This window comes from Typopeltis vanoorti, chromosome 21, assembly GCF_054136105.1.
Source record: "Typopeltis vanoorti isolate ZY-2024b chromosome 21, IOZ_Tvanoo_1.0, whole genome shotgun sequence".
Classification (NCBI taxonomy): domain Eukaryota; kingdom Metazoa; phylum Arthropoda; class Arachnida; order Uropygi; family Thelyphonidae; genus Typopeltis; species Typopeltis vanoorti.
The window spans coordinates 23,583,852-23,609,120 of record NC_143569.1 but is presented as its reverse complement, the minus strand read 5'-3'; the positions used below and the strand labels follow the sequence as shown (position 1 = coordinate 23,609,120).

The 25,269-nt window shown below is 37.4% G+C and overlaps 1 protein-coding gene across 1 annotated transcript in view; it reads right to left on the bottom strand.

The window, feature by feature from the left end:
• Nucleotides 1–9,208, bottom strand: part of LOC150094672 (uncharacterized) — a 212,368-nt gene extending 203,160 nt beyond the window's left edge. Inside the window, exon 1 of the mRNA XM_090411413.1 lies at nt 8,418–9,208. Within this exon, the coding sequence (XP_090267539.1) occupies nt 8,418–9,168 (751 nt within the window). The 5' untranslated portion in view covers nt 9,169–9,208. The remainder of the gene's footprint in view (nt 1–8,417) is intronic.
• Between the last annotated feature and the right edge of the window lie 16,061 nt (nt 9,209–25,269).

Below are 25,269 nucleotides of genomic sequence, written 5' to 3'. Positions count from 1 at the left end.
AAGGGTGGTCAGTGTGTTGCCTAGGTATGATTGTGGTGAAATGACGCGGAGAGCAAGGATTATGAATGATATTCTGGCTGAAATGTGTGAGGAGATGGGAGTACAGTTTGTTAATGTGTGGAATGAGTTTGAGGGACGAAGTGAGCTGTATGGGAGCGATGGACTGCATTTGAGTGGTTATGGTGTGAGTCGCTTGGAGAGACTGCTGCTGGAAGGTAGAGAAGTGAATAGAGAGAATGAATCAGATCGAGAGGGGAGTGATGTGGAAGAGCAGGAGAGTAAGACAGGAGAGATTGAAGGAGTGGAAATGAATGTGGAAGTGAGTGGTATGAGTATAGATAATGAGAGAATGGGTGTGCAAGAGGAACAGGGAAACGGGGAGGCTCAGGGTGGACAGGGATACACAGCGTGAGAAAGGTGGATGCTCCAAGAGGAGGTGAGAGAATGTGTAGGCAGGAAAGTAATGGGATGATCAGGGATCAAAAGGAAACAGATGGAATTGCAAAGGGTTCTAAAATGAAGAAGCAGAAAGGGAAATGGCCCCAGTCCAGCATGGAGAGATCACATCGAGTGAGTGGTATCAGTGGAACTAGCTGTAGATCCAGAAATGAGTTGTTGTGTTTGTATACCAATGCTAGAAGTATAAGAAACAAGGCGGATGAAATGGTTGCACTAATTGCGTCTGTGCACCCAGAGATTGTCGGAATAAGTGAGACATGGTTAGATGAGGATGACATCCTGACAGGAATAGAGATGGAAAGGTATGATGTGTTTCGTGAGGATAGAAGGGGTAAAAAGGGAGGGGGAGTGCTATTGATGATAGAGAAAGAGTTATGTCCATACAAGGTAGAGATGCAAGGGGGAAATGGGGCCAGTGGTTTTGAGGCAGTATGGTGTGAGATAGAGGTGAATAGATTCAAATACTTGGTGGGATGTTGTTATAGACCTGGTAATGTGGATGGTGGTGATAGTGAAATGTATAGTCAAATAAGCCAAGCAAATAAGAAAAGGATGATCATTATGGGTGATTTTAATTATGGCAATATAGATTGGAATGAAGAGATAGCAACTGGAAGTAAAGAAAATGAGTTTCTTGAGTTTTTGAGGGATAACTACCTCAGACAGTATGTAACAGAGGGCACAAGAGGATTAAGGGTCTTGGATTTGGTCATCTCATCGGAGGATGTAATTATCAATGAGGTATCAAATCATCCACCAATTGGCGAAAGTGACCATGAGGTGATTACTTGGGTGGTTGCCAGCAGTGCAAGGACCCCTGTGAAAAAAGGGTATATGTGGAACTACAAGGGGGGTGATTATGAAGAGCTCAGGAGACAGCTTGCAGGTGTAGCATGGAATGAGGAGTTAGCTGGAAAAGAGATCAATGCAGCTTGGGGGATTTTCAAAAAATATTTAGTGGATGCAATGTCTAAATGTATACCACGGGTGAGAAGGTTAAATAAGTTAGGTGTGAGATGGATGAATAAAGAGATTAAGCATGCAATACAGAGAAAAAGGGCATTGTGGAGGCAGCATAAGAGAAGTGGAAGTAACCAATTTCATGAGTTCTACAAAGACCAGGCAAGGAGAGTGACTTGGTTGGTGAGAGTAGCTAAAGAGAGGTATGAACAGCAGTTAGCTAATGAAGCTAAAAAGAATCCTAGGGAGTTCTTTCGATATGTAGCCAGCAAAAGAAAGAATGATTATGGAAGGATGACATTGATTGGAGGAAATGGTATAAAGACAGCTGTTGCAGAATGTGTGGTGGAGATACTTAATGAGCAGTTCATAAAGATCTTTCAATCTTGTGAATGTGACTTCATGGAGAGATTAAGAGCAGTTGATGATGGGGAGGAGAGACTGACTGTAAGTGAGCAAGAGGTGTTTGGGGAGTTGAGTAAACTAGATGTAAATAAGGCTGTGGGACTTGATAATATATCACCGCGTATTCTGAAGGAATGTGCCAGAGAGTTGACACCTGCCTTGACATATTTTTTTAATACGAGTCTTGCACTTGGTCAAGTCCCTAAAGAGTGGAAGGAGGGCAAGATTGTGCCACTTCATAAAGGAGGTGATCGAACTCAGGCATCAAACTATAGGCCTATCTGTGTGTCAGGTGTTGTGGTTAAGTTGTTGGAGAAGCTTGTGAGAACTAGAATCCAGAGTTGGGTTGACAACAATGGTATAATCTTTGATGGACAGCATGGATTTGCTAAAGGGAGGTCGTGTTTTAGTAATCTACTTACTTATTACAATAAAGTGACTGCTTCCTTGGACAGAGGAGAAGGATACACAGTAATATACTTGGATTTCGCAAAAGCTTTTGATAGAGTGACTCATGATAAGTTGACAGTCAAACTAGAGCAGATGGGGTTGGATATTAGATTAGTGCATTGGATTGGAGACTGGCTATCTGATAGGTATCAACAAGTTGTGTATGGGGGTGCAATATCCAGGAAAAGGAAAGTCACTAGTGGAGTGCCTCAGGGATCTGTTTTAGGGCCATTACTATTTAACTTGTATATTAATGATATTGGCGAAGATTTGGATGGAGATATTCAGTTGTTTGCAGATGATGCAAAGTTGGGACGAACCATAAAGAGTAGTGAAGATGTTGTGGCCTTGCAAGAAGACTTGAATAAATTGAGTGATTGGGCAAGCAAATGGGGATGTGAGTTCAATGTTGCAAAATGTAAGGTTTTAAAATTTGGAAAACAAAGATGGGATGCAGAATTTATGCTTGGTGAAAATATATTGTTGGAAGTAGAGGAAATAAGAGATCTGGGAGTGATAGTGGATAAGGATCTAAAATTTAGGGGTCACATCGCCAAAATTGTGAAGACAACGCAAAGACTTCTGGGAATGATGAGGAGGACACTGACATGTAGAAGTAGGGAGATTCTTGTTCCATTGTATAAGGCTTTGATTAGGCCACACATGGACTATTGTGCCCAGATTTGGTCACCTGGTTTTCAGAAGGATGAAGAGATGTTGGAAAGGGTCCAAAGGCGACTGACTAAGGTAGTTTCTGACCTCTGGAATGTCGAGTATGAGGAAAGATTGAAAAGATGTAATTTGCAGAGACTAGTGGAGAGAAGGAAGAGGGGAGATATGATAGAGACCTACAAGTTGGTAAGGGGTTGCTATAGGATCAATGGTGGAGAAGTTCTACAGCGAATAGTGGGAGATCAGGGGAGAACCAGAGGTCATCCCTGGAAACTGTATAAAGAGGGTGTGAGTAGGGGAGTGAGAGGCAGGTTTTTTTCGTGCAGAGTTGTGAATGATTGGAATGCCTTGCCTGAGAGTGTGGTGTCTGCAGGGAGTTTGAATGTGTTTAAGACCCGGTATGATGAGATGTGTGTGAGATAAAAGGACCTCCTAGATGAGTCTTTGACTCCATGAGGTCTTGTTTAATAATAATAATAATAATAATAATAATAATAATAATAATAACCCAGAGCTGCAACCCAGATTAAAAAATATAGTCAAGGGTGCTGACAATTCTTTTCCGCTTCTCGTAAGACTCAAGCTGGTATACCATCCAATGCCACAGATGTATTCACATTTAGGTTCTGTAATATGCTATTTACCTGTATTTCATTCACCTGAGTTCCTGTATAAGCCATCGATTCCCTCATTCCTGTAATATCACCACTTGGATGATATACTCTTGCAACGTGTTCACTTAGTAATTCTACTATTTCTACTGATTTAGTTACCTTTCTACGTTCAGCATTCCTTAAAATCATTCTGCCATATATTTTTTTCTTTTACTTGCAGCATATCGAAAGAACTTTAGATTGCTAACCATTATCACACACAGATCTCTTATCTCATCTTTGTTTTCCAAATTTTAAAACCTTATACTTTGTGACATTTAAAACCCACTCCTGTGCCCATACACTGAGTCTATTCAAGTCCTCATGTAAAGTAACAACACATGCTCTACTTCTCTTAGTTCTTCAAAGCTTTGCATCATCTGCAAACAACTGAATATCTCCATTCAAAACTTACCCAATATCATCCACATACAGGTTCAACAGCAATGGCCCTCAAATACACCACTAGTGACTTTCCTCTTCTGGGATATCATTGCTAAAATTTTGAGGACACACGACTTCGTGATACCCATCGGACAGTTGATCTCCAATCCAATGCACTAATCTAACATCATCTGTTTTAGTTTAACTTTCTACTTATCATGTGGCAACCCACCAAAAGCCTTTGTGAAATTGAAGTATACAACTGTGTATTCATCTTCCTTGTCCAATTCACCTGTCACCTTATTGTAATAAGTAGGGAGATTAATAAAACATGATCTTTCTTTAGCAAATGTGTGCTGCCCATCAAAGAAAATACCACTGTTGTCAATCCAATTATGGATCCTAGTTCTCACTATCCTCTCTAGCACTTTAACAACAACAACACTTGACAAATAGATTGGTCTATAACTTCAAGCTTCACTTCTGTCATCTCCCTTATGATGCAGTACAATCTTGCCTTTATTCAATTCTTTTGGAACTGGACCCAATATGGGATTCAAATGGTGATTATATCATCAAGTCCCACAGCACTATTAACATTAGCTTTGCTCAGTTCCCCATTAACCTCTTGTTCCTCCTCCCCTTCATTGCTGTCAAACTCTGCATGATGTCATATTCACAAGGATGAAATACCTTTATGAACTGCTCCATTAATATTTACCTATATCCTATTTGCAGAGGAAAACTGTAAAAAGATTACTATATCTCATTTCTCACATCAACCTCTGTCACATCAATAACTGCAAAGTTTCTACCTGAATGATATACTCTTGCTGACCACTTAGTAGTTCAACCATTTCTTCTGCTTCTGTGACTTTCTTACCACTAGTACTAAGTAAAGTTATCCCTCCATAATTATTCTTTCTCTTACTTGCTGCATGATGAAAAAAACTTCTTTGGATTTACTTTGGCTTGTTTAGATGATTTTCTCTCATAATGTGAGAGAATTTAGTTTACCATTTTATATTAGTCATCTTTCTTGTCTGCACTTCGTATTGCTCATGAGCATGCACATACAATTTTGTTTATATTCCCTCTACAATGATTTCTTTTTCTTTCTTTTTTTGCAGTTCCTGCTTTGTTATCATTATTCATTCATTTAATCCCTGCTCAGTTTATCCTCCTGCCCTTTGGCATGCTATTCCATTCAAACAATCCCTGACCACTTCCCATGCACTATTGACATCTTTCCTTACAGCTTCTTTATGCCATGGCATGCTCAGAGCTGCCACTTAAGTTTATCATAATCAACAACTTTGTAGTTCCACATAAACCCTTTCTTGACTGAGAATTCCACATGTTGAGCAACATCTCCCAGTAGACTATATAGTCACTTTCTCCATTCAGAGGTGGAGTTGCCATTGTAGTTATGGATATGACTTTTGGATGCTATTACCAGATCCAACACTCTCAAACCCCAGGTCTCCTCTATTCACATGCTCTTTCAGGTGGTTATCCTTTAGTAACTTATATATTCCATTTCACCATGTGATCTTTTCTCCTTCCAATCTATATCTTCATAGTTGAAATTCCCATGATAAATTCCTCAGTCTGCACTCACATTGTGCTAATCTGAAAATGCATGGCATCCACATCTTCCTCTGGACCCCTAGGTTTATAGCAGCAATCAACTATTTTGTCCTACTAACCTCTATCTCAGCCTCAAATGAACCATCAACCTCAGATCTAAAATTCTCCTTAACTTCTGTTTTTGATGGTTGAAGTTCTTCAGCTATCATTACCTGTTCCCTCCATTCCCTCTTATCTTCTCTGAAAATACAATATCACTTACAATCTATTCCTGTCACTACAGCAGTCTCTATCAACCAGTGATCGCTGATAATTTTTGCCTCAAGCTGATCAATGCCAAATACTCCTCTACTTTATTTCTGATACCTCTGGCATTCGTGCACATGCCTATCAACATCCCATTGGGCCTAGAGTTACCTCTGCATAATGTCATTACCAACCCATTCCAATTCAAATCCTGGGAAAATGCACCCAGCTATTCATGGTGATTTCTGCACTCACATTCATTTGTCCAAGGGTTGGCTAGATGCATGCTTGATTGCATCCTCCATAATCTCTAGTTTTCCTGATTTTTCTCTTTTAATCTCTCAATGAACAACACTTTCTCCAAACAGTTCTCTCCAAAATCATTCAAATACAGTCTATCAGTCATATACAAGCTCTTTCATCTATCAAATTCATTCCATACATCTAAAACAGCACAATCTTCTCATTTAATAATTAGCAATTATGGCCCATCTTCTCAGTTCTGTTTCTCCAGTCACTAGAGAGCTCACATTTTGTCCTCTGATGGGTTCTAAGTAACCACTATTTCTTTCCTGCAACCTCATCATCTACGTTATTTTCAATCACTTCTTTCATACTCTTATTCATATTTCATACACCATCATTCACTCCTACTATATATTCTACAACACTTTCACTATTCTGCCTTAAATCATTACTATTAGTTACTTCATTCTTCCACTTCTGCCATAACTTGCATTTTTTGCACTCACTCATAAAACATTTCTGATCGACTAACTCCATTCTTGCTTTCATAGCACAAACTATTCATTCTCAGCATTCATGAGGGATTTAATACAAAAACATTATATTGTACTAAATCCCTCATATTGAAATCATTGAATATCAAAGTCTTAGCTGCCATTTTTCTCATATGCATTGGTGACAAATGCTTTTTAAATACTATCCTGCATTAAAATTCACAATTAAACACTCAACCACACAGTCAAAAATTACGAAAATACCACCAGTAATGATTATTGATATATTGTATTTGCTAAAAATAAAGACTTATCTGAACAATGCATTCTCAACACTGCCACTTTAAAGAATGCTGCTAGCATCATCCCTAAGTACTACAAGAATAATGTAATCAAGTTGACTATTTAAGTATATTTGTGTTATCTCCACATATGTATGCTATTTTGTCCTCATTCAACTGCTTTGGAGTCTTCCTTAATTGCAAGATTCACATTAAATAATGAGGTCAAAGGCAAAGTGAACTCTTCTGCATATTCCATAAAATGAAGATAAGGTGATGATGGACCACATCTTCCAGATATAAAAGGAATGGGACTGTTGCTAATCATAATAGTGCAACTATTATGACATACACAGAATGATGATTAGGAATAAGGAATTGGTGGTTGTGTTGTTTTGGAATTATGGCCAAAGCAACTAAGACTATGAGGCCAGTGTATTACATCTGTTAACACGTTCGCTGCCAACTACGAGTATACTCGTAGTTGGCATATGAGCTTCACAAGCCAACTACAAATATACTCGTATGTTGATTGCTGCTGGCAATGAGATTACTCGTACTGGCCTTGAAGAAGTGAAAGTGCTTGGCGTGCGGAGCATAGCAGCGAACATGTGTATACTTGTAGATGGTATATGAGCCTCATAAGCCAACTATGAATATACTCGTATGTCGATTACCATTAACTATGAGATTACTCGTACTGATCTTGAAGAAGTGAAAATGCTTGGCATGCAGTAACAAACTATGCCAGAGGAGCGTGGCAGCGAACGTGTTAATTACATGTGCCCTTGTGGCCAGTTTACCTATTTTTCATGCAAAATGATCAGAAGAACACCCATATATGTGTTCTTCTGATCATTTTGATATGTAAAACAAGTGGCTTCAACATGAAAAACCAGTTTCAAGAGGAGAAACCCTGCCATCTCTGTACACTATGACACTGTACACTATTGAACCCAGGTCATTTGGGGTAAAGAGCTTCACACTATTACTGCCTGAGCTATGAAAGCTGTTCAGATAGAGGATAGCAACGATGACACAAGAAACAATGGATTAGAGACCAACTGGGTAAAATATAGTGGAGTGCTGATATAGATTAGGAGTTGAGATGTGAGTGATTACAAAATGTTATGGCAAATTACCTTGGATGAATGAAGCACAAAGGATTATAGATGATTTTAATTATAAGAACAAACAATGAACAGATAAAGAAGCCCACAGAAGAGAAGAAATGCAATTTATTGAGTTATTATGAGTAAGGCTAACTATCTTAGGCAACAGGCAATTGCAGAAATTCAGACCAGAGAGTGTTAGCTCATTATAACATTAGAGGATGAATAAGGTAACTATTCTTTTCCCTGTTCATGAACGGGTAAGCACGAGAATTTCTGAAAGCTGAGAAAGTAAACAAAATCTTTCCCACTGTTGGTTCATATAGGGATTTATTATAAAACTTCAGCCAATATATAGCAATTATGATATGCAGGAATTATTTCCTTTTAGCAATATCAAATATTACAGACAAAGTAAATAATGAAAAGCTAAGGAACACTGTTAATATTAAAATAATCACTAACCTGGTTCACAGGAGTTATCCAAAGTTAAAATTTCTGAAAAAAGCTTATCATCAGACAGCCATGAAATATTTTTATCTTTTTGTCTTCCAATTTGTGCAACATGTGACAGTATGGAATCTTTGGTTTTATCTTTAATTTCAATATCAGATAAATTCAACATATGAAAAGTGGTCTGTACCACTGACGAATTCATATGTTTTATTACTGATGGTTCTGTAACATTAGATAAATCAGTAAATGGCTCTAATACCTCCTGATCAACTGTTGTAGAAGCCTTGAATTTTTCTGACAGTGAATCTTTTTCTTCAGTCTGTGTGTCATTTTCTTCTTCCAAGTTAGAATTTTCGGTGTACTTTAGCTCTTCAGCAATAATCTCTTTATTGTTATTTGATGCTATAAGTGAAGGAATATGCCAAGCAACCGTTGTTAACACCAATGAATCTGTAGATGGATTGCTAGTTCTGTTAACAGTCTCTTTGTTCAGAGTACTGCCAACTTCTGTGAAATGAAAATCACCATCAAACGATCTTCCTAAACTAGTTTCATTCACTAGTATATTTGTTGTGATTTCTGTTGTAAATGAATTATCTGATTTGTCCAATTGTAGGGTTGAAGTATAATCAATTTTTGTTTTGTAGTCATTTGATATAGTAGTTAAATTTGAAATTCTCTCTCTTTGTTGATCATAGCCAACAGTGTAGTCACTTTCCAATGAATCTAATGGTTGATCCTCTTTTAATGATTCAAACATTGAATCAGAACTTGTCCCAATATTTATAATGTTTTGCGGAGTAACTGCTTCAACAACTGAGAAATGAGTTGTAGATCTGTTTTGTACTGTCTGTTCTTCAAAAAATATTACTGCTGTTTCGTTCAAACTTTTTTCTTCAAACATTGTGTCATTATGCATTATTTCATCTTTTCTGTACATATTCACTCTTCTCTGACTATCATTTCTACTATCTAAAATATCCAAATCATCATTTATATTTTCTTTGGAAATCTCATCAATAGTTATAATTCCTTCAGTTGGTGTCATCATATTACCTCTGTAGCTAAATATACTTTCAAATGTAGCATTCTCTTTTTGTCGACTACTATTTTCTAATGATAAGGACTCTACACGTGTGGCAGGAGATGTTGTTGGTGTGAACACTCTTTCAATATTATCACTAAAAGTATCAATACCTGCTAATGTAGACTTATCAGTTTCAGTTGTTGCAAGAATTTTGACTGTTGAAGCAATAGTCTGGACTTCTGTAGTAATTTGAATTTCTTCTGTATTAACTGAAGTTTCACTTATGGTTTCAGATTCATGATATGGATTTGCACTGGAAGAACCGACAACAAATATTTCTTCTTTCAAAAGAGTTGTATTTGCATCAGAATTGCTCATGTCTGCAGAATTATCCCACGAGTTCTCTGTAGATGATTCTGTAGTTTCCAACATAAGAGATGCAGTGGTAGCATTAGCAATATCAGTTAGAGAATCAGATAAGGTGAAATTTTGATTAGGAGACAGTGTTATTTCTACCAATGTTAATGTTTTGTCTTCAACTTCCTCAACACTTACAGTTGTTTTGTTATCTTCTTCACTGGATTTTAAAATATATGGTATTTCTGAAGTACTAATTCCAGTCGTTTGCTCAGTTAACTGTGAGAATGACATAGTCCCATTAAGAGGTAGAGTTGTATCATACTGATATGAAGTTGGATTTTCGATGACTTGGACAACATAGAGGTTTTTATTGTGAGAAACACCATACTGTTTTATTCCAATAAAAAGTTCTATAAATGTTTTCATAGCAAAAATATTTGAGAAGACACCAGGCTGTTGTCTATAAATACCACACAAGTGTTGGTATGTTAAAATGCCTGCAAGATACCAAACACTAGTACCATCACGAGGAGATAAACACACTAGTGGTGCACCATCGTCGTTCTGCAATAATAAAAATATGACTGTCATTATTAAAATATTCTTAATCATAATAATATCCTCATCATGTTAATAATGAAAGTAATAATTAAAAATGGTATTTGAAGAATCTGATACATTAATCCATTCAGTGTCTTGTACAAGAATCATACATAGATCAGACTAAAGATTTTAACAAGTGATATATTCTGTGTGCAGAGTAAAACTAATTATACCAATTGTTGTTTATGATTTGTGAACAAGTTGTGGATGAAGGTTGCATTTAATACTGGCAAGCTGATCTTCTTCTCAGTCTTGTGCCTTATCCCATCTATTTGGGGTCGACCTTTTACATGATGTGACTTTACACGTGTGATCCCAACTGAATTGTCGCAGAGCCTGATGTTGGGAATATTGACAAGCTGAATAAAAAGAACTAATTTGTTGAAGATGTGTTGGGATTATTTTTTGGATATAATTTTGATGATAAAAAAATAACAGATCAGGTAAAGAAGCAGAAGTAAACATGAATTAGTTATTCGTTAGAAGATAAATGGGATATTTTAAGTACACTATTAAGTTAGATTGCATGTCACAAAAAATAAACACAAGGTCTTGGAGAAAAATCCATCAGAAGAGAAACACAACCTAATAAGTATGTGTTTAAATTATTCTGTACTTGAATTTGTCTAGTGTCAATTAAGGCTAATAGGACTAGTAAATATACTGTTGTCTGCTACAAAGGGAACATAGAAAGATAGAGATAGAAAGAAAGACACAGATGGTACATGCCAGTGCATGTATCATCAACATCTGCACTGTTTGGGAAAATTAGCCCAAACTGCAGAGTGAGTAATTATTATTGAAGAAAATTCTAACTATAGGGACTTAAACAGGAAGGAGAAAAGAATTGGGGGGGGGGATATAACTTTATGCAGCTAGCTTAGCATATGAGGAGAGGATGATTTGAGAATGTTGGATTCGATGACAGCATCAGAGAAATTGTCCATAACCAGGATAGCCATTCTGCTTTGGGATAGGAACAGTGTTTATGCAATCTTGCAACAGGTGATATTTTCATTTCAGAAGAAATATATCATAAAAGGGAATATATGTGGTACTAATGAGCTACTGATTATGACAAATTTAAGAAAAAAGTTTGGAGCATGTGAACTGGTGAAAGGTTGTTCAAAAATTCAAACAGTTTTCAAATTTTACATGCATGAACACACACACACACACACACACACACACACACACACACACACACACACACACACACACACACACACACACACACACAAATCCATGGCGCAATCTGTGTTTTTCCATCAACCTAGTGGATGATGGGGTAACAATGCTGCTTTACTAGGGAATTATTATAGAACAAAGTGGTTTCTCATTGCCTTCCTTGTCCAATAGCATTCTATATCCGCGTGTGTTCACAGTGATTGGTTTGTCTGTTTTGAGGCACGAAAAACCTGCCAGGATCAAAAAACAAAACCCTCCACCCCCTTTAAGACCAGCTAACTTTTTGATTGAAAAGTCCGATAAAGGTTCTTCATGTCATAGACAGCATTAGAACCGGCCTGGTTGGCCGAGCGGTTAGTGTATCTGTTCTCCAACCAAAGGGCTGTGGGTTTGGATCCTGCCGTGGGCATGGATGTTTGTGATTGTCTGTGGAAGTACTAGTGGTGGTGGGCGGTAGATGGCGTTGGTGTAGTTGCTGGATTGAGTGAGACAGAGTTGTAGAGCAGGTGCCCTCCCTTGATGAGTCTTTGAACTTCCTGGAGATGTCAAATAATAATAATAAATAGAACCCAGGTCTTTCCAACAAAAGGGCTACATCAAAACCAAATGAGATAGGCAGCCTCCTCTGACACAATCTAGGGTTGGATATAAAAATTTTATTCAGAGAAGTTAGGCTACATATGATCTTAAAATGACTGCCTTCCACATCCTAGAAATTTATGTGAACAAAGATTTGGGAGAGAGAGAGATCATTCCAACAACTAAATCTTTCAATATGCTGATCACTGTGTTATAAACTCTCTTGATCATATGTAATCTCAGTAGATTGGAAACTAGACAAAATTATATTTCTTGGTTTTTAACCAATTAAATTTTTATTTAACATCACACCACCTAATTAACGTTACCAATACATTCACAAGTATACTACTGTATATGCATCTCCCTTGTCCAATACATTTGTCACCTTGTTAAAGTACATAAGTTAGTAAAATATGATTTGCCTTTAACAAATCAATGCTGACAACTAAGAGAATACTGCTGTTATCAACCCATTTCTGTAATTTAGTTTTCACTAATCTCTAGTACCTTTACCACAACTCCAGATATACAGATTGGCCTATAATTTTTAGCCACACTCTTGGAATTTTGAATGTTGGAATCTTGGAATTTGTGCAGTTGTAAGATTCTTATTAAACAGGTATGCCAATGTTACTGCCAATTCCATGGAACATTATTTTAGGATGTGTGGTGAAATGCCATCAAATCCTATCACCTTATTGACATCAAGTTTACTTATTTCCTCATATACCTCTTGCTTACTCACAATTAAGCCATCCTCTCTTATGTCCTCTACACATGATTTCGTCCTGATGAGGATGAACCAATGTACCTCAACAATGTCTTCTACAGCAGTACCATTCTACCAATTTCATCCATTAACATCTTACCATAATTATTCTTCCTTCTACTTGCCACATATCTAAAAATCTCTCTAGGGTTTTTCTTCACCTGATTCACTCTTTTTTACTCATCCCTCACTTCTGTTGTCCTTAATGAATCACTCTTCTGACTTGCTCTTTATTCAGATTATTCAGATTATTCTGAACAGGTGCTTATCATCTGGACAGTAGAGCAGCAACTGCCACTGCTCTACAGAAAAATTGACAATAACTCTATAAAAAAGCTCTACTCCTTCAAAGTTCAACAGATTGCCAAAGCAATTCTACAGGCCCACAGTCATATCTAGAGGTTCTTCAATGGACTCAATAACAACACAACAACTGATTATTACCATTATTCATCTTGTACTGCATCCTAAGTGCCTTCTTCTAGATTTCATGCTTAATCCCTTCATTCATCCATTTTACACCTGCTTTATTCAGCCTTCAGAATACATTCATAAACTGATGATGTTATGTATTTGTGAGTTCTTTGTCAGTTCCCAAGCAGCATTTATTTCCTTACTACTCAAACAACTCATTCAATGCCATAGCTCCAATCTATCTCCTAACTTGTCATAATCACCAGCCTATGTTATATGATTAATAAAATTTTCGTATTGAGCACATTTCCAAAAAATTCTGGGAAGAGGCATTGGGATTCTGAAAAAAAAATAAGAACAGTAATTTAATATGAACGAAAATTAAACGATTTAAGCAGGTAACTCTTCCACTAAATACCACAAAATATAAACAAGTAAGGAGATAATCCTGTACCCCAGAAGAAAGGTAGCAAGTTTGAAAAAAATAAAAGGCGTTAGCTGATTTTTTTTTTTTTTTTTTTTTTTTTTACTTTATTATGAAAAAAAACTAAACTATTTAAGCAGGTAACTTCTCCACTAAATACTAAAATATACAAAAATGTAAGGAGATAATCTTAACCCAGAGGTTGTCCCTGACAGAAATAAAATATTGAACTATTATCGCAGACAGGCTTATACGTTGGTTATGCATTACTAAATCACTTAAGGAATTGAACAACGTAGATACGAATATAAATTAAATTATACTTTAATAAATATTTCTGATATTTCGGCAACATCACGTTGCCATCTTCAAAAGGAACTTACAAAAAAAAGGCACGTGCACGTAGGCAATACAACACAGTAACTGAGAATGAAGAGATGAAGCTATTGTTCTCCTAAAAGCCCTGATGGTGCCCTCTAGCGGGCTAAGTAGGTGTTCTTGGCCGTTGGGCTGAAGGTCTGCTGATGTAAGCTAAGTCACCCAAATTTGGGGCAGTCCCATACAACCAAATTTGTTGAGGTTTGGAGAGTTTCTTAGGGCTGAGGCTGATTCCAAATAGTCTTTTGAATTTTTATTTGCTACTACTGTAGCTTTCTTCCACCATATTCTGTAGCATGTATCCAGAGCATGGTCTGCAAGACAAGAATGGCTGTACTTGTGAAAACGGATGTAGTCCTTGTGTTCAGAAATTCTGATATTCGCTGTCCTGCCTGTTTGGCCAAAGTAAGACAGTTTACAACTGCAAGGGACCTGGTATGCACCAGGTAGGTCTAGGGGAAATGGTTGGTCTTTAGTGGAGCAGATAAGGGATGCCAATTTTCTGTAAGGCCTGTAACAGGAGGTCAGGTCATGTTTTTTTAAGATTTTGGTAATTTTTTCTGAGGTCCCTCAGATGTAGGGAATGGTGATGGATTTAGAGTAATCCTTCTTGTGGAGCTGTGGTTTGTAGGTTTTAATGTTTTTTGGATTTTTTTTTGGGGGGGGGGGCTGGCAGGTGACCATTGGCTGAGAAAGTGTTGAGGATGTGATTTAGTTCAGTGTTTAGGGCCATGTCGTTAGAACAAACTAGTTTAGCCCTGTTGTATAGTGTTTTCACCACTCCATATTGTTGTGACACAACCTCAGATGTGATTGCCTTCCCTTGACAATAATGATAAAAATTAAAGGAAAGATTATGTGGATGATCAATAAGAACTTTCAAATGAAAACAAATGTTTACCAACCATATAATGCAGTAACATTCTTTTTGCATGTACTGAAGTCCCCCAGTCCCTAGACTGGTTTTGCAGCATCTTTCACATCATTCAAAGCATTCTGTCTTCTGTCAGGTGTTTGATTTCTGAGTCAGTTTCCCTTCTTGTATCCTCTTTCAAATGGTATCCTGTCATCTGAATATTGTTAAGGAAGGGGGGGATTATTGGTGAATGTATCTCAGTTTATAGAAAACCCGCCTGTATGGGTGGGTTTTCTATAAACTGAGAAAACCAAGGTTCCATCACGCTGGCAGGTGACTAGTGTGTCTAGGAAAGGGAGGCTGTTGTTTTCCTCTTTTTCCAGGGTGAACTTGATTCTGGGTTGTTTAAGTGTGTTAAGAAGGAGAGGAATGTTTCAGAGCCATGTGACCAAATAGCGAACACATCATCAACGTAGCGAAGCCATATGGTTGGATTTTGTGGGTCAGAGGCTAAGACTTTTTCTTCAAAGGTCTCCATAAAGAAATTGGCCAAAGGTGGGGAGAGTGGTGAACCCATGGCTGTCCCCTCTATTTGTTTGTAGAATTTTTACTGCCAAACAAAATAGCCTGAGTTCATTGTGAACTGAAATAGGGCTGAGATATCGTGAGAAAATTTAGCTTGGATTAGCTCTAAAGTTTCCCTGAGTGGGACATTTGTGAATAAGGAGGAGACGTCAAAGCTGACCATTATGTCAGTATGTTGGAGTGTAAGGTTTTCTATGCTAGCTTTGAAGTGGGCTGAGTTTTTTTTGTGTGTGATGGTGTGTTGTCAGTATAGTGTGTGAGCTCTTTGGCCAAATGTTCAGCTAATTTGTATGTGGGGGAATCAATGCCATCCACTATGGGATGTAATGGCACATTACAGCAACGTGACATTGCCGAAATATCGGAAATATTTATTAAAGTATAATTTAATTTATATTCGTCTCTACGTTGTTCAATTCCTTAAGTGATTTAGTAGTGAACTATTAAATTTGTGTTTAATTATTACTTTGTGCTTTTTTCATTCATTATATCTAATTATGAACTCAATATATAAAAATGTGTTTTGTAATGGTATTCATGCATAGTTAAGTCATTCATTATCACAGGTAACTACTTTTTTGGCTTACATACTGATGTAGAATATTATTTTGCCTAACTCAGCCATTAAAAATAATTCAAATGTATCCAAAACAGATTTGAAGAATTTTAGGAGATATTCAAAATACAAAATCTGATTAAATTTCAACAAGTCATAGTAGAATCTAATCTGTGATAACAATAAAATTAACAATTTTTAGTTTTATTAGTAAGTTTTATTGGGAAGCCTCCTCACAGAAAATGCAAAGTGCACTGAAGAAAATAAAAATCAAGAATAGCCATGAGTCAAGTCAAAGAATTCACAGCTAAGAAGAGCATACTCAACAATTATGAACAAATCCTTAATGAAGAGAATACCGAACTCTATAATTTAAAAATTTGAACAATGACCAAACATAACAGACAAATTTGTAAGACTTTGATATGTGGCACAAAAGGAAATTTAAAAAGATAATTTGGATAGAAGAGAAAAATTCTTAACAATATTCAGGTGAAAGGAGTGAAATGGATCACTCCTGTCATCTAAATATTGTTAAGAAAAATTCTTAACAATATTCAGATGACAGGAGTGAAATGTTGTATAGTGATTTCACCACTCCATATTGTTGTGACACAACCTCAGATGTGACTGCCTTCCCTTGACAATAATGATAAAAATTAAAGGAAAGATTATGTGGATGATCAATAAGAACTTTCAAATGAAAACAAAAGTTTACCAACCATTTGAAAGAGGATACAAGAAGGGAACTGACTCAGAGATCAAACACCTGACAGAATGCTTTGGATGATGTGAAAGATGCTGCAAAACCAGTCTAGGGACTGGGGGACTTCAGTACATGCAAAAAGAATGTTACTGCATTATATAATTTCAAAACTTCTTGTCAAATTTTATCCATAGAAGTGGTTCAACTAAAACAAAAATATAGACGATTCAACAATTTTCATAAGGACTTGAAATCAAAAATTTCAATGAAATTCATTCGGTCATAACTGAGTGGTAATTTGTAAAAATAACAGAATAAATGCAATGGATGCTTATATATTTTGTGAAAGGTGCCTAAAAATGTTACAAGACCAAAGTGACTAGAAAACGTACCATGTCTCGTTTAGAATTTTTGCATTGTTTAGCTGCTATCTTGTCCTGGTGTGAACATTAAGGATGTAAGCGAGTCAATTAGAATGCAAAAGCAGAGGGTAAAAGAATTATTATTAAGGCCTCCATGGAGTCAAAAGACTCATCGTGGGAGGTCCCTCCCTAAGAAACACAAAGTCTATCATACCACTCCTTGAACTCATTGACCATTCTCGCTCTCACCACTCCATCAGGCAATGCATTCCATGGTTCAACCACCCTCCATTCAAAGAAACCATTCCTCACCCTCTTGCTCACAGTTTCCTTTCGTAACTTCCAGAGATGGTTTCTTGTCATCACTCTTTCCTGCTGTTCAACCAAGCGAAAGAACTCCCCAGTGTCAATCCTGTAACCACCTCTCAACAGTTTAAAAGTCTCAATCATATCACTTCTCCTTCTATCCACCACACTCTGCAGTCCACATTCCCTCAGCCGATCCTCATAAATTTCATTGTACAGTCCTGAAACCGTCTTTGTTATCCACCTTTGTACCCTTTCCACAGTTAATTTATCCCCTTCAAATCCTGGGGACCAAATCTGAGAACCATAGTCCAAGTGTGGTCTGATCAGGATCTTATACAATGGAATGAAAACTGTTTTATCTCTGCAGGTCAGCGTCCTTCTCATTATTGCAGCAATCCTCTGTGTTACCTTCACCACCTTTGCAATATATCCCTAAATTTCAGGTTTCTATCAATCATCAACTCCAGATCTCTTGTCTCCCCTACTTCCTCCAGTATAACTCCTCCCATAGAGTATGCAGTGTCCCATTGATGTTTCCCAAACCTCAAGACCTTACATTCTGCTGCATTAAACTGACACCCCATTCATTTGCCCATCTGTCTAGCTTATTCAAATACTCTTGCAGGACTATTACATTTGCACTATTACTAATAACCTTACCAGCTTCACATCATCAGCAAACAACTGAATATCCCCCTGCAATCCAATGCAATGTCTTTGATATAAAGGTTAAACAATATAGGTCCCAGTACTGTGCACTGTGGGACCACACTTGTAACCCTCTGCCTCCTTGAAACTGCCCCACCATACACAACTCTCTGATACCTATCGGACAGCCAATCCTGAATCCAGTTGACCAATCTGACATCCAGACCCATGTGCTTCAAATTAAATATCAGCTTATAATGTGGCACCCTGTCAAATGCCTTCGCTAAGTCTAAGAAAATGGTAGCATATGCCTTTCCCTTATCTAATGCTCTTGTAACTTTATCATAAAAGGTTAGCATATTGCTAAAACAAGAGTGCCCTTCACAAACCCATGTTGACTCTCACAGATAATGATAGTAGTAGGAGGAACGAATGACTTGAAAGGAGACAAAATGGCTATGAGAGAGGATTTGAAGGAATTACTTAAGGTAGCAAAAGAGAAGAGTGAGAGAGTTAGGATGGTGAGTCTGTTGCCGCGGAATGACAGTGAAGAGTATAGGAGGAGGGCCAAAATTGCTAATGACTTTATGAGTGGATTATGCAGGAGGAGTGGTGTGGAATTTGTGCATTCCACACCACTGGAGTGAGTTCGATGGGCAAAAAGATTTATATAAGATGGATGGCTTATATTTGAATGGATTTGGTGCACGGCGACTTGAAAAGGTGTTGTTGAATGAAGTGGATGTGCAGAATCAGGGAAACTAGAGTTACTAAAGGGGGGGGGGAGCAGATATGCAGACTTTAAGTAGAGAGTAGAGTGTATGAATGTGTAATATGCCCGAGCGAGTACGAAGGACAACAAATCAGAATGGGATAGTTAGTATAAGGCATGAAAATAGGGATGGGACAAATGGGCTTCTGCAATTCATGTATACTAATGCTAGAAGTATTAGGAAAGAAGGAAGAATTTTTGGCCTTGGTTGGCACTTCCAAGCCACAGGTTATTGGCATTAGTGAAACATGGCTGACAGAAGATGATACAGCTAGTGGGATTGAATGTGAGGGGTACAGTGTGTTGAGGAGTGACAGGGAGAATAAATTGGGGGGAGGAGTGTTATTGATGATAGCTGATGAGCTGTAGCCAAGGAGAAGAGAAGTGGAACTGCAGGATAGAGAAAAGAGCACATTTGATGCTATTTGGAGTGAGATTGATACTAGCAGAACAAAATATACAGTTCGGTGCTGCTATAGACCAGGTGATGGAGATAGTATGCATAAGCAAATAGAAGAAATGAGTGGAAGGAGGGTAATTATTATGGGAGATTTCAACTATGGTAACATTGATTGGAAGGAGGAAAGAACACATGGGAGGAAGGAATTGGGTTTTATGCGGTTATTAAGGGATAACTATCTGTGACAGCATGTAATGGAAAATACTAGGGGTCAGAGAGTGCTTGACCTAGTAATTACATATGAGAATTTGGCTGTAATGAATATCACCACGTTGCCACCAACTGGTGAAAGTGATCATAGGGTCTTGACTTGGGAGGTGGCTAAAGGTGTGAAATTTACAATTAAGACAGGGTATATGTGGAATTATTGGGCTATATATGTGACAAGCTTAGGAGTTTGATTGGTTCAGTGCCATGGCATGTAAAACTGCAAGGGCTGGATGTTGATAGTGCACGGGATGCAGTTAAGAAGTGTTTGCAGGGAATTTAAGGAGAAAGGTGACTGGGCAGGCACATGAACGGTATAAAGTGCAGGCCAGAAGGGTAACGAGTGTGGTAAGAAAAGCAAAAGCGGATTATGAAACAACATTAGCCATGCAGGCTAAAGAGAATTCCAAACAGTTGTTTCAATATATTGCAAGTAAAAGAAAAAATATATGGCAGAATGATTTTAAAGAATGCCGATGGTAGGAAGGTAACCGAATCAGTTGATGTAGTGGAATTACTGAGCAAGCACTTTGCAAGAGTATATAATCTATATACTGAATGAATGAACCAATAGCTTATACGGGAATTGTGCTGAATGAAGTGGAGGTGAATAGTCTATTACAAAACTCAATGTCAATACATCTTTGGGATTGGATGGTATACCAGCTCATGTCGTATGTGAAGGTGCTAAAGAATTGTCAGTACACTTGACCATTTTGTTTAATTTGAGTCTTGGGTCTGGGTTAGTCCCGAGGGGGGTGGAAAGAGGGGAAAATATTTCCACTGCATAAAGGAGGTTCCAAAACTGCTGTTGTCAATTACCAACCGATCAGCATATCAGGAATCGTTGTCAAGGTCTTGGAGAAATTAGTCAAGAAAAGAATACAGGATTGCATAGATGAAAATGGGATATTATATAGGGGATAACATGGTTTTGTGAAGGGTAGATCATGCCTCAGTAACTTGCTCACGTTTTATAACACAGTGACGGCTGAACTGGATAAGGGTAATGGGTTTACAGTGATTCTACTGGACCTTGCTAAGACTTTTGACAGGATACAAATGGAATTCTAATCAGTAAACTGCAGCAAATGGGGATGGATATAGGGTTGGTGAGATGGATAGGAGGGCGGTTGATGGAGAGATATCAGAGAGTGGTTTATTCAGGAGTAGAGTCCAAAAGATGGCCTGTGACTAGTAGTGTGCTGCAGGGTTCTGTTTTTGACCACTGCTCTTTAATATGTTCATTAATGATATAGGAAAGGATCTGAGAGGAAGTGTTCATTTGTTTGCTGATGATGCAAAGTTGGGTAGAGCAATAGTGAGTGCACAGGATGTCAAAATTTTGCAGGATGATTTGGATAGTTTGGAGGACTGGGCTAAGGAGAATGGATGTCAATTTAATGTGGCAAAGTGTAAGGTTATGGATTTTGGGGTGAAAAGATTAGCAGCAGTATATCACATTGGTGGAACCATACTCCAAGAGATTGACGATGCCACGGATTTGGGAGTGTTGGTGGATAGGGAGTAGAAGTTTAGGGGGCACATCGCAAAAATGGCTAAATCAGCTCATCAAATCACTTGGTTGCTGAAAATACTTTAACAAGCAGAGATAAACAGGTTATTGTTCCTCTGTATTGAGCTTTGATAAGACCCCATCTAGACTACTGTACCCAGATATGGGTGCCAGGGTTTCTTCTTGATGAGGAGGAGGTGGAGAGGATCCAGAGACGAGTGACCAAGATGATAGCAGGTCTATGGAATAAACCTTATGAGAACAGGTTTAAGATTTGTGGGTTGCAGAAATTGGTTGATAGGCAGAAAAGGGGTGATATAATTGAGACATTCAAATTACTAAAAGATTTCTATAAGATTAATTCAGAAGATATTTTTGAGAATAGGACTGGTGGTGGTGGGAGAACTAAGGGCCATACATGGAAGCTGGGCAAGAGTGTGGTTAGCCAAGTGTGTTAGAGCTAGGTTTTTTTTTACTTGGAGAGTGGTGAATGAGTGGTGAAGTCATGGCATGCACAACAGAGTCTGTTGTGGGTGCCATGACTGTGAATGAGTTCAAGGCAAGGTATGATAGATACTGTGTGAATCTCGAATAGTTGTTCTTGACATGATGTTGGTGCCTCCCTCGATGAGTCTGTCGACTCCTTGGAGTTGCCCGTAATAATAATAATAATGTGATATTATTTCTGAATTATTCACATGTAATTGTCTTTAAAAAAATCTGATGAACCACAAACATATTTTGAAATTCAGTGGAAAGGTGTTAATTTAATAATGCGTTTTGCTGATGTGTAAATCAACTGACAAAGAAAATGTACTTTTATGTATCCAGAATGTATATAAAAAAAAAAAAAAAAAAAACTCAGAACAGCTGTATCTCATCTTATAAAACATAGTAGTGTTTTTTAAGCTCAACTTTGGCAAAAATAATCAGTGGTAGAAAGACTAGACTAGAGGATGATACAGAGATAGTATTTATGAGGTATTGGATTATAATTATCATACAGGAGTTTCCACCAAGTTTGAAGACTAATGGTGGGAGAACCATTATTTATACAATACCTATTATATACCTCCTTAAACTCATTCACTGATGAAGTACTCAATGGGTGGAATGGATTACTGCTGGCAATCCATTCCATCCATTTACCACACTCCAAGCAAAAAATCTAGTCCTAAAATCCATGATAACTACACTCTTACACAACTTCCACTGGTGACCCCTTGTTCTCTCCCTTCTTGCCATGTACTGAAAAGTCTTCAGTGTGTATAAAATGCTTTTAGTAACTTAAATGCTTCTTTCTCTCATTTTCACAGACTGTCAGTATATTCTCATAGGGAGAATTCATAGACCTGTCACAATATGTCACTTGAAGTGAATCCTCTCCAGAGGCACACACTTCCAGATCTGTGTGCAGTACAGATGTGGCCTTATCAAAGCCTTATATAGGGGAACAATAACCTCTGTGTTCTTGCTTGTTAGAGTGTGCTTCAACAATCACGTATTCCAATGTGCTGTTTTGGTTACCTTTGCAATACCTTGTAAACTTCACCACTCTGTCCACAATCACACCCAAGTCCCTATTCTCATCAGTTTCCTGCAGTTCAGTTTCATCAATACAGTACACAGCTTCTGATTTCTTCCCATAGTGCATCACCTTACACATGGCCACATTAAACTGGAAGCCATTTGATGGGGTTGGATAATAATAATAATAATTTACCTTTTCTGATAACAATAGCCTATTTAAATCTTCTTGCAGGATCTCTGCATGGATATCTACAAAACACATCCCATGCCCTGTCTCAATCTTTTTTTTTTTTTTTTTTTTTTTTGGCACTTTGAGTTCCATTCCACCAAGGCTTTGGATAGTGGAAATCAAGACATTTTCAGAATTGTGGCTATTGTTGCCTGGACAATACATTCTGTAACTTACTTTACTAGTTCACTGAAAGGTGTCTGAGTGACTGCTTCAGCATTAAATTTTAAAAGATGGAAAAAAATTTTCCAATCAGTCTGGTCCATTTTCCATATATACATCAGTGCTGGAGAACATAGTGCAAACCACAGAAAATTGATCACTTACATATGTTTTCTTTGACAATCCCACATGATTGGATTAGTGGAAAAACAGCAGGGAAGCATATGCAGGATCTCTGCATGGATATATAGATATATATCCATGCAGATATATATACATAGGTCTGTATCTTCTATACAGTGTATAGAAGATACAGACCATTATTACGAAGGAAGAGGTCATAATTGTTAAGCATTTGCTTAATGAGGCAGTGTGTTAGCAGTAATTATAGTCAGAGTTGTTGGAGCAGAGATAAGTTTTATTTTTTGGAACATTTTTGTTGAATTATATGCATTTCATTGAAAATTTATTTAATCAGTGATACTGAGACTGAATGTGTATTAATTACCAAGGTTGTTAGGTTTTGTAGCGAATTTTGTGTAATACACTCAATGAAGACAAGCAGTACAGAGTAGAACAACCAGATGGGCTATGTACAAATAGATTGCAATGAGTGGTATGGATTTAAGAAGATGGTTTGTTGTTGGGGGTGTATGCATAGGCAAATGTTTTTATGGAGAGATTAAACAAGAGAAGTGAGAGAGAATGATGATCTGCAAAAAACATGATATTGTATTTTAATGGGCTGGAGTGATTTGCATGAAAGTCAGGAAAAGGAAGTGAAAAATACCAGATGAAAGGCAAAAAGCAGCAATGAATGCAAGATTGAGAATGATAACCAGAAGAGTGTATGATAATGCATGGAGAGAATGCGATTGTGAATATGGAAATAACTGAAAAAATAAAAGTGAGTGTAAATGTAGAAACAGAGGTGAACCTGACTGATCGGGCAAGAACTTGCCTGACTGTGAAAATGGAAGAAGCCTGAGTGATGAAGTAATAGCATGAACGACTACTGGAATTAATAATTGAAGATATTATTAAGATCAGAAATGCAATGAAGTATATACAATATGAAATTATTATTATTACGGGCATCTCCATGGAGTCAGTAGACTCATCGCGGGAGACCCAAACTATCAAAACAATATCTATCATATTGCTTCTTGAAGTCATTTACAGATGAAGAATGAGTCAGGAAATGCATTCCACTCATTCACCACCCTCCAGGCAAAAAACCTCATTCTCACACCCTTGTTAACCACACTTTTCCTTAATTTCCAGGGATGACCTCTTGTTCTTCCATCACTTTCACACAGCTGAAACATTTCCCCTGCATCGATCTTATAAAAACCTTTTAGTAATTTAAATGTTTCTATCATATCCCCTCTTCTCCCCCTATCAACCAACCAACTTACCTTAAAAAGTAAAAAATTAGATGTATGGTGGATATGAACAAAAGTGTACAAAAACAATAAAATTAATGACAGTGAAGAAATAAAAGGCAAACTCAATAGCACTATACTGAGATTCTATTATAAAATATGTGGTGGATGAGAGTATGCACAAAGTCTATTTATTAGGAAGGAGGATGAACAGGTTGACTGAAGTACTGGATGTGGGAAGTATGTGAGGGAATTAGTGATTAAGGTTGGAACGAATGATTTGTGAGCATAGGGAGAATGAGAGGATGGATATTAGATTATTGAGAAGAGTGTGGTACAAAGAGTAGTTTGTGTGCCCAGGTGTAACAATGATTAGCAATTGTGGAGAGCAAAGATTTTGAATGGAATGTTACTGGAAATGTGTGAAGAGAAAGGAGTGCAGTTTATGAATGTGTAGGATGAGTTTGAGGGACAAATAGAACTGCAAGAGTGTTGGATTGCATCTGAATGATTTTGGGGTGAGTCATCTGGAAAGGCTGCTTCTGGAAGGAAGTGTGATGAGTCCACCATTATGTCTGAACTTTTTAAGACATGTTTTTCTAAAATACTTTATCTACCCACAAATTCTACCCACCTAAAAAGTATTTTAGAAAACCTTACCTTAAAAAGTTCAGACATAACAGTGAGTTATGATATCACCTCACTATTCACAAACGTACCATTAATTGAAACCCTTGATTTATTAAAGTCACACTTTCCCCCTGATATATTTTAACTATTTAAATTCACAGTACATGCAGGCTATTTTACATGGAAAGGGAAAATATACAAAC